Source organism: Filicampus tigris, chromosome 18 (genome assembly GCF_054856515.1).
Source record: "Filicampus tigris isolate MCC_2025a chromosome 18, RoL_Ftig_1.0, whole genome shotgun sequence".
Lineage (NCBI taxonomy): Eukaryota > Metazoa > Chordata > Actinopteri > Syngnathiformes > Syngnathidae > Filicampus > Filicampus tigris.
Window position 1 is genome coordinate 8,848,860 of NC_141234.1, and position 10,386 is coordinate 8,859,245.

General features: G+C 43.8%; 1 protein-coding gene across 7 annotated transcripts; it reads left to right on the top strand.

The window, feature by feature from the left end:
• Window positions 1-2,555: 2,555 nt before the first annotated feature.
• LOC147132336 (uncharacterized) lies at window positions 2,556-7,652 on the top strand. Of its 7 annotated transcripts, none has more exons than XM_086015492.1 (13): window positions 2,587-2,729; window positions 2,774-2,864; window positions 2,929-3,165; window positions 3,228-3,929; window positions 4,199-4,238; window positions 4,339-4,373; window positions 4,569-4,657; window positions 4,797-5,598; window positions 5,667-6,202; window positions 6,298-6,411; window positions 6,491-7,074; window positions 7,216-7,291; window positions 7,404-7,652. In XM_086015492.1, the coding sequence occupies exons 4-8, from the start codon at window positions 3,878-3,880 to the stop codon at window positions 4,908-4,910; spliced, it is 330 nt and encodes a 109-aa protein (XP_085871618.1). In that variant the 5' UTR covers window positions 2,587-2,729; window positions 2,774-2,864; window positions 2,929-3,165; window positions 3,228-3,877; the 3' UTR covers window positions 4,911-5,598; window positions 5,667-6,202; window positions 6,298-6,411; window positions 6,491-7,074; window positions 7,216-7,291; window positions 7,404-7,652. The 7 variants fall into 7 exon arrangements, 6 of the variants coding, with proteins under 6 accessions (XP_085871619.1, XP_085871618.1, XP_085871617.1 ...); XM_086015491.1 differs by having other exon boundaries at window positions 4,797-5,440; window positions 5,511-5,598; window positions 7,216-7,652; XM_086015493.1 differs by having other exon boundaries at window positions 2,571-2,729; window positions 2,929-3,170; window positions 7,216-7,652.
• Window positions 7,653-10,386: the final 2,734 nt, after the last annotated feature.

Consider the following 10,386-nt stretch of genomic DNA (forward strand, 5'->3'; position numbering starts at 1 on the left):
AGCAACAGATATTTACCAATGTGTATATTCTTTAATGAAAAAGGATATTTAGCACAAATCTCCTCTCTGCATCTAAGTTCAATCAAATATGATGGCAACATCTTTTTCTTAATGTGGCTTCTCAGTGCTTCTTCTTGATAGACTGCATCTATTGTTTTCCCCGTTTTTTTTTAAGATGATAAGCCCGAATGGCTCCTCCATTGATTACTTTCTTGGGGATCTTCTCATAGCTGTGTGGTCACTAACAGACAGTAGTATGTTGATAGCTTCACAGATCTGACAAGAAAGCAAAAACTTTTAGCACTTTTAGACGTTTTTCCCCAACTGCGTGCCTTGATAAAATGTAATATTACATAATCAGTCTGTACTGTGAAATAACTACAGGTGGGAAATATATAACATTTTCAAAACGATTTGTGAATGTTGTTAGGAGCATGTGAAAACATGTAATAGTACATTTACAATCATTCTAGTGTGATTTTAACTCATTAAATGCCAGACTATGTTAAAAAAAAATGGACCTGCCGGTGCCAGTCATTTTTTTACCATTTTGACTCATTTTTGAAGGCCCACGGATTGAGTTCTATAGCTATATAAGCATGGAACCTACCAAACGAAAGTTTCTTTCAGCAGAAAAAAAGTATGTTTCTACACTTTACCATTCTTTAGTAAACAGCATTTGAACATTGGTAAGTTTGAAAATACTCGTTTCCGCAGCTTTTTGTGATACGAGGTATTTCAAACAGAATTTTCACTTCGATGTTTTTTTTTGTTTGTTTTTGCATATGTGATACCTTAGATCATACACATACACTCAAGCGCTGCATATACGAAGTGGGCTCTCTCATGGGCGGACCTGACTTGACCTGGCCATTGTGAAAATCTGGCCACTCCTGCCCTCTTGTGGCAATTTATCGGACTAAAATCACCCCGTACAATCAAATAAAAGCTGGTACTCTGAACTTTTGTCTCATATTAATCTTTTCTTATGATCTGAAACCCAAATATCTTCAATACACAACAAAAACAAAGTAATTCTTTTGGAGGGGACTGTAGTTGATTCTTTGCACGTAGAAACAAATCTCTGGATTCATTTTACAGGGTCTTTATTCATTATCGAAGTATATTAGTTATTTTTAGTGCAGTACTACTGTTCAAACTGCATAATGTTAAAGTGGCTAACAATAATATCAATGGATTAAACATACTACACCACTGTATCTTAATGTTAGTCATGGTGGTACTTGAAGCACAAAGTATTTTTTAGGGCTGGCTCCAGAGCGTAGTTCGAGGCGTGTCTCAACCTAAACGTTTGACTACGCTTGACATAAGTGCCTTCTTTTACTTTTGGTTTTGTATTAAACTATTTTCTTGGCGGCTTTAATCATGCACAATCTAATGAGGTTACTTTTGTTAAAAGTAACACGTAATTTCACATTGAAAATGACAAACTAAACCCAAATACTGTATTAACCTCAACCATACAGGGAGTGCGCTCTCTGCTGGGGGAATGTAGTACAACACATCCCACTCATTTTTGGAAGTGGAGGACGTCTTTCGAACACAATTTTTGAACCCAGTGGCCGAGACACTCAGGATCAACATCAACTGCCTTCATTTTCAGGGCCTCTGAACACGCTTTACAAGCTTTCATGGCTCTACAACGCTGCGTTCACCCAGAATGAACGTCAGATGGCAGTTTCGACCACTTCCGAATAACATTTCTTCATGCCAGCAAGAAATGCAGAAGGAAATGTAATTCAAATAAGGGGACTGTCCTGACTATCGCTTGGGTTGAACTATTCCCCTTATTGGGTAGGTTGATGGTGCTCACTGCACAAACACATCGATCAACCAATAGGAGTTAATTCGTCAACACATTGGTTGAACATGTCCCTATGGTCAAATTATTTTCATTTTTTTCACGGGGTACCACCATTTTTGTCTGTTTCACGAGTTTATGATTTTAAAATGAAGCTGTTCAACCACAATTCAAAAGCTATTTCTGATTTTCATTAGTTAATTTTCTTTTTTTTTTATATAACTACTTTCTTATTTTATTTTATTATTATTATTTTATTTTATTATTATTATTATTATCCAGCTAATAATAATAATAATAATAATTAATTATTATTAATAATTATAATAATAATAATTATTATTATTATTATTATTATTATTATCATTATTATTATTAATAATTATTATATTATTATTATTAATATTATTATTATTATTATTATTTATTCAACAGAGGATACCAACAATTTTCTCCATGTTTCAATATAGTTCACGATATCGTCTTCAGACGCGACGCTGTCGTCATCTCCTGGTCGAAATATGGCCTGATATATCTGTTTTAGATTCCAGGGAGTTGTCACCGACAGCATTTCTCAAACTGACCAGGAGATGGCGACAACGTGGCGCCCGAAGACAATGTAGTGTTGTGCAATGGTAGCAGAGTTACCGTACTTGATGGCGTGTGATTCACGTTCATATTTGTGGCGCGAAATTGAAGCAACAATTTCCACGGGAAGCCAAAGCAGTTATCATGACAGGCCACTGGGTGACGCTAGTGTGCAAAACGCCGTTAAATAATCAAAAAAAAAAAAACAGGCTTGGATTGGCGGACGTGACGTCAGGCCTATTGGTGATTTGGCGGCAGGTGTGCACAAGTTGAATCATTACATGTAGTTCACAGGTACGGTAAGATGGCGGCCGACCAGGTAAGTGAACACACGAGCAGTGTTTGTCGTCATTTCTTTCGTAGGCATTTTGTTTGTTGCAGGATTTGTACACTTGAGGGGCCCGTCAGCGTTTGAGGTTTGAACACAGCACGCCACTGCGCGGCCTCTTCTCGGGTAAGCGAACACACGAGAAAATGTTTGTCGTGAATTTCTCACGATGACATTTTGTTTGTTGCAGGATTTGCACACTTGAGGGATGCAACAGCGCTTGATGTTTTAAACTCAGCACGCCACAATTCACTTCTCTTTGCGTGATTTAGCAGCGCCATTGAACAAGCAAAAGAAAAAAAATAGCTTGGACTGGCGCACGTGAGTCAGGCCTGCAAGTCAATTGGCGTCAGGTGTGCACGACTGGAATCATCACGTGCAGTGCACAGGTGCGGCAAGATGGCGACCGACCGCGTAGCATTTGCAGGTAAGGTGAGCAAATGTTTGTCGTTTGTTGCGTTTCTCACAATGACATTTTGTTTGTTCCAGCATTTGCATACTTGAGGGAAGCTACAGCGTTTGATCATAGCACAGAATTCACTTTATTTTGTTTGATTTAGCACATTGTGCCCTAGAATTATTTTGTTACAAATTCAAATGTTTTTGGTTTGTTTTTAAAGCTGGCCAGCTTTTTATTTTTTTTAATGACACCTAATCACTTTGTACTTGGCAATTGAATTGTCAGGTTGTTTTGTTGACTAACTTTGAGTGTTTGTATTAATGTGGTGGGTTATTCATCCATTTTTATTCTGGATTTTTTTTCCCCCTAATTTCCTGGTTTTATGAAGTTTACTGTCAGGGTCAAAGATGTATTTAATTTTTATTTTTTTGGGTGTGTCACCTTGCCTATGTGTAACTCTCCCCTCATATGTATTTGTATTGTGGTGGGTTATTCTTCAATGTGCAATGTATATTATTTGGTTGTTTGTTGTTTTGCGAACTTGTGAATGTGGTTTTGTCCAACACTTTATGCCGATTGTCACGATTTGCATTTAAACCCTTTCCGCTCCAAATAGTCCAAAATTGCAACTATATTCTTCTACTGCCGGTTAAAAAAAAAAAAGACCAACGCGCTCCGAGGAACCTTTTGCAAGAATTCATTTCGTTTCCGGTCGGATTGGACACTTCATCCTATTTGGATGCTGCGCTGCCATTTTTGGACTGAAACTTGGATTACCTGTCCGCTTCAAGGTAAATTGTGCTGAAATGAAAATGTGAATGCTCTTATGTACCTGTATTACTAACATAAGGCGGAGTGCCAATAAGTATTTCAAGTAATTTCGCGGATTCTGTTTAATGCTAATTCAACCACAATGGTGTATTTCCAGCTGTGGCTTTCAATGCTCGCATGCTTTTTTTTTGTCGGAAACTGACTAGTTGTTACCAGTAATTATTACAAAAATAACACGTTGAGTTCTAAATGTAATTTCTGTCGATTGTCGAACTAAAAACCAATGCAGGATCCTTCAATACAAAGCAAGCAGGAGGATCTCAGACCAGGTGAAAATAAGGGTACACTTTCAGTTCGTTTGTCATTTATGGATGGAACTGTGTAAACGTTGATTCCATATTGTCTAAATTGATTTCTTTTTTGTCTTAGTTCCATTGAAAGGCCGGACTGTAGTGGGAGGAAAGGTAAGGTTTTTTTTTTGATGAAAGCGTAGTAATCAAGAAGCTCAGTCAGTGATCAACACAAATGTGTTTTATTCTGAACGGTGCGACCGTTCATACGTCTTGATACATCGGATATTTTGTTGTTTTAGTGGGTGCTTTAAACTGTCACTGTTGTACTTGTTCTTTTCCCCTCCCCTCACTGTGTTGATGATGCAGGTTGTTGTCTGGTGCCAGTGGAGCGGGACGGTCCGAAGGCCGCCAAGAACCGCCGGACGAGGGTTAGCGTTCCACATGCGCACAATGAAGTGAGCAAGCACACAATTGCGCGTTTTGGAGGGTGGCCAAGGAGCCGGATGGGAGGAAAGGATGGATGGACGGACGGGCGAGGAAAACCAGCCAAGTAGACGCTCCAGTGAAATTAGTGACACTCCATATTACTCTTAGATGTTTTTGCTGTGCGGATTCTGCACCGAGCTACCGGGACGAGGTCTGGGGCGAACCGCTTCCCGGGGGCGTCGCCTTTGGGATTCTGCGCCGATTGACAGGAGCAGGTCGTGAGGAAGAAGCGCTTCTCTGAAGGAGTCCACCTGCAGCCATTTGATTCATGAAATGGAGTCTCATGTTGTTTTTGTTAACATTCTACAACACTGCGTTAATTGTTGCCCACTCAGCCTCCGTAGCAGCCTGGTCATCCTGGAAGCAGATTGGTCCCTCGATCTGCGGTCCTTTCTCCAGGTTTCTTCTGCGAAGCCCGCCCAAGAGGGTTTTGGTTTTCGTTTTTTTCCCCCCCTTGCCCGGATTGGGCTTTACATTTGGCTGTTGAGATGCTTTTCTAAATAAAGGGCTATACAAATGCACTTGACTTACTGCAGGTCGGAGAAGCAGCTGGAGCCCAGCGTGTCAAACGACAGCAGCGCAACAATTACAAGCAAACTTAATTTGTGCTTGTTTTGTAGGTGTGAAAGGAAAGGTGACAAAAAGTGTTTTGGTTGAACATTGTACTCTACTCGCACGAAAATCTTAAATCAGTCTAAGATGCAAATGTACTTGTACTTGGGGCGAGAGGCACCAAGATCCACCAGATGAGGGTAATGACGCCGACCGATCTGGAAATGGAAGAAATGCACAACTCCAGTTTGGTTTTTGTTTTTATTGCAGGGTGAAGAAGCCGCTTGAGACGGGTGACACCAAAGGCAACTAGAGCAAGATTAGAAAAGCACCAAAGCAGATTTGTGGGGTGGCAGAGGTAGCAAAGCACATGGCAATTTGATATGCAAGGGGCATATCATTATTTTATGTATTTTTTGGTTGCAGGTCTCAGATGGCGCTGGATGGACTGAGGAAAAGGAGCGGTTGAAAAATGAAGAATCAAGCGTCACACGAGTATAATCCGCCTGAGGGGCGTCTGTAAATGGTGAACAGGAGGGGGCAGAGTAGTGAGCTTTGTGGTTTGCCTTGGTCGCGCGCAGGTCGTTGTCGTTGTAGAAAAGATCTGATAAGGGTAGGCTGGACAGTGTGTTTTTGTTTTGTTTTCCTCAAGCCATGGTTGGACACATTTGTCAGGTTGAGTGCTCTTTGGTTGTTGTAGTTGGTCAGCTGGTTGTTTGGCTTGCCTGGATCCAGACTCAGAGCAACTTTTTGTTGTTTGAGGATGTCAGTTTGAAAGCTGGTGTGTGGGTAACAGTTCAGGCAGGCCTTGTAGAATTCTGTCACATTTAGTGAACAACACTCAACGTTTTTCAGTGTATTTCACAGTTGTAGAGGCACCTGACCGGACAAGTGTTGGAGAGGAACTGCACCAGGGTAATGAGTACATGGATAAATATGACGTCCGACGGTTCAAAAGTCAGGTAAGGAGAGTGGACAAATGCCAATAAATGAGACGATTGTCGGGCTCAGCAATGTGGCCCAAACATGGCGGTTTATGTTTTTGGCTGACCAGCAGAGCATCGACCTTGGCCGGAGTGATGGTGGCAAATGTTGAGCTCTTGGGACAGGCGTAGATGACCAGCATGCTGCGTCCGTCTCTTCGTCAAATCTTCGGCCATGATGACTCACGGCACGGCTTTGTCCTTTTTTGCTTGTGGTATGGTTCATGTTTTTCCCTCCTCGTTGATGACTTGCGGGCTGTGTTACAGGGCGGCCGTGGAGCGGGACGGCCCAAGAGGCGGCAAGACCGGCCGGACGAGGGTCATCATGAGCGCACGATGAAGCGGGTTGCACGCTTTGCAGGCTGGACGGTGTGTCGGATGGGACAAAAGGACGGACGGACGGGCGAAACCGTGAAAGTAGACACTCCAATCAAGTTGCTGTGTGGATTCAGCAGACCGGGACGAGCTCTGAGGCGGACCACTTCCCTGAGAGATGTTGTCCTGGAGGGTTCTGCATCGACAGACAGACCGAGCCACGTCCTGTGGAAGAACCGCTTCTGCCTGTCATGTTGAACTCTAAAATGAAATGCTGTTTGAGTTGACATTGCGTGAAATGTTGCGGGAAGGGGTTCTGTCCGCCGTCCGTGCTCACTTCACGTGGTGCTCATCAGGGGGTGTGGCTAAGCTTTGTCCACCGTGGGTTTGCTTGAAGGGCTCCACGAACGCACTTGACTTGTTGCAGGCTGGAGAAGGAGCCCGACCCACGTCCCGAACCACATGGCCACTAAATCACCAGCACGGAACCGCTGCGGCCGACTGTGCCCGTCTCGCACACGCCTGATCGGCCATGAGTGAGCCTGCGCTCTACTTGAACCTTCATGAGATCTTCGGCCGTGATGAGTCATGTCATGTCCTGTTTGCTTCGATTTCCCCCCCCCCCTGCTTCTTCTTCTCTCCCTCCCGTTCTTCCCTGCCTTGTTGATGACTTACAGGCTGTGTTACTGGACGGCAGTGGAGTGGGATGGCCAAAGAACCACCAGATGAGTAATCACCCAAGCACACAATCGGGTGACAAACGCACAACTGAATGTTTTGCACGATGAACAATGAGACGGGTAAAGTAGAAACGGCAAGAAAATGAGTGACTTGGAACAAAATAATTCAATTTTTGATGTTGCAGTGTGGCGGCGCTTGGAGAGCGAAGGGTCAACGTAACAGGGAGAGTATATGTCTTTGTTCTTCCACTTGGTTTGTTCGTCGCCTCTGTCACTAATTCACTGGGTGTGCACTAACCAACACTGACTGCTTCATGGGGATTTTGGACTGAGCTGTGCGTTAAGGCAACAATGCTGCAAAAGTGTTTTGACATGTTTCTATTTAATTTTGTTCCAAATGTGTCTTTGTACTCGAATTAAAATTGTAAAGTGGTTTGGAGTGGTCCTTTGGTTTGAGAGTACAAGTGACAAAACAAGAGGTCCTCGGGTTATGAACCAGATCCGTTCCTACGCTGGTGACGTGGCCCGAATTTCCACTTAAGGCGGAATTAACCCTTTAACACCATCTAAATGTCTAAATGGCCAATATTCGTCTGCAGCTTGCCTTTCTCCGACCTGTTGATGATCGCTGGCTTCATTTCCATCGTATACACATTCCTCTTGGTTGGAGCAGAATTGCTCAAATGCTGCTTTAAAAAAAAAAAAAGTATATATATATTCACACACTATGGCGCTGGAGACAAAATGGCGGACGGCTCATTTAGTAGGCCTGCTCGGATTGCGGGCAATGTTACAAAAAGTTGCGATATACATCAGAATATTGCTAAACTAGGCTTAACACACGTTATTCACATTTTATATAACTAAGTTTCTCACCTTAATTCATTGTGCCCAACAGACGTCGCTTCCGTAACCTCAGTTAGGATTTTTAGAGGGTGCATGTGTCTTTCAAAACTGTTTGCGTGTAATTGGAAAAATGTGTTTTATACGTAAGGTGTTTTTGTTAGGTGTTTTTTTTGTGGGGGGGGGGGGCTAGACAAAATTAGTATATATACAGTACATGTGTGTATATGCAGTGGGTGTTAAATTTGAAGTTGCAGTAGAAATGTCACTGAAGTGCGTTCAATTTGCTGATACCTGCGGAAACCCTGAAAAATTATTTCGTTGAGAGAATTAGTTCCTCATTACATTGCGCACACTTATGTGCATTGTAAAGTGCAATACACACTGGAGAGTTATACGGTTGGAGTTAAAATAGGTGAAAGGTTTCTTTTGTCTGCTAATTGCTAAGGGATTGTGATGCCCACACAGTCAAAAGGTACTTTATATAGACAAAGTACACACGTTGGAGAGAGATACGCGCTTAGGGTCGGTTGCACGCATCGCACAGACACATGGCACGTTACGGCGGGGCTCGAACCGTTGACCTCACGGGAACAATTCCCGGGTGACTCCTCTCGGCCAGCGCAGGTCTGATGTGATTACCGCCTCCCGTCCATTCATCTTCGACAGGCGAACGTCTCGAGCCGCGGGCGCCACATTCGGCTCAAGTCAAAAGTGTGACGGGGGTAATATCCCGTGTCCGCCGTGGTCGGGTGGTTAGTGACACCGGCTGCGATCATGTTGGATGAGAGATCAAATCTGCCTACCTGCTGCGCAAAGAAAGCAAGCCTTTATAGCGATTTTAATTTTGAAATGTAATTATACAAAAAAAACGTACTTGTGTACATGCAAAAGGCTAACATTAAATATTACACAGTCAAAGTAGAGAAAGTTAGTTTGCAGTTATTAATTGCATTGGAAAGAATTTTAGTGTTAGAATTAGGATTCGTAGCATACATTGTACAGGTCAATGGTTAGAGTTAGTTGCATATATCGCACGGTTAGGGTTAGTTATATACATTGCACAGACATTTATACCTTCGCACGGTTAGGGTTAGTTACATATATTGCACAGACATTTACACATGACGTGGTATGGCGGGGCTCGCACCCTGGACCTCAGGTGTACGAACCCCAGACGCATTCCTCTCGGCTAGCGAGGAGCTGGAGACGACAGCCGCTCCTCGGACATCCATCTTCAACAATTGAAAGCGGGCGCCACTTGGAGCTCGACAAAGGTAAAAGTGTGCAGCGACCGGTCAACCGCCACAGCCACCGTGGTCGAGTGGTTAACGTAACACTGCGGCAAAGCCTCGGACTCGATTACGAATCCCCGTACCTCCACAACAGACTGTGAGGCAGTAGACATTAACAGGCATTCGAATCCGTGCATGGGTTGCACGGCAAGTATTTAACCACTATTTAAATTTTACAGTTGTTCTTTTATTATGTTGATTAGAATGCTGTGGGGGGGACCCGGTGGGACGCGGCCTCAACCAGCCGCGCCCACCCCGGGACCCCGCCCACCAGCATCCGGCAATGATACCAGTAGACACCGAAAAGAGACTAGAAGGACAGTAGTAGGGTAGGAGCCGGCCTACTGTCTTTCTTAACAATACTAGAAGGATGCTAGTAGATGAAGGCAAGCCCCTACCCTACTAACATCCCTCTAGTGTCTGTTGGCATCCCACTATCATCATCAAGAAAGACACTACAAGTGTCTTTCTGTTGTGTACTGGCATCCTTCTAGTATCATTAAGAAGGACACTAGAAGGGTAGGGGCCGGCCTTCGGCCGGCCCCTACCCTTCTAGTGTCCTTCTAGTGTCCACTGGTGTCCCCCTATCATCCTTAAGAAAGACACTAGAGGGGTAGGGGCCGGCCAAAGGCCGGCCCCTACCTTGGTAGTGTCATTCTGGTCTCCTACCTAGTAGGGTAGGGGCCGGCCTTCGGCCGGCCCCTACCCTACTAGTGTCCTTCTTAAGGCTTAATAGTCTCTTACTTAGTGTCTGTTGGTGTTTCTTAATAGTCTCTTATTTAGTGTCTGTTGGTGTCCCTCTGGTGTCATTAAGAAAAAAATACCTTCTAGTCTATTTCCAGTGTCTGCTGGTCTATCCCTCGTGGGCGGGGTCCCGAGGTAGGCGGGGCTGGTTGAGGCCACGCCCCACCTGGTCCCGCCCACAGCGTTCTAACCAACATGAAAAAAGAACAACTGCAACATTTAATTTGTGTTCAAACACATGGACACATTTGAATGCCTGTCAATGTTTACTGTCTCACAGTCTGTA

Coding starts and splice junctions, on each gene's coding strand:
- LOC147132336 (XM_086015493.1), top strand. CDS start 3,878: ATGCTGCGCTGCCATTTTTGGACTGAAACTTGGATTACCTGTCCGCTT. Junction 3,930..4,198: donor GATTACCTGTCCGCTTCAAG/GTAAATTGTGCT, acceptor AAACCAATGCAG/GATCCTTCAATACAAAGCAA. Junction 4,374..4,568: donor GGACTGTAGTGGGAGGAAAG/GTAAGGTTTTTT, acceptor TTGATGATGCAG/GTTGTTGTCTGGTGCCAGTG.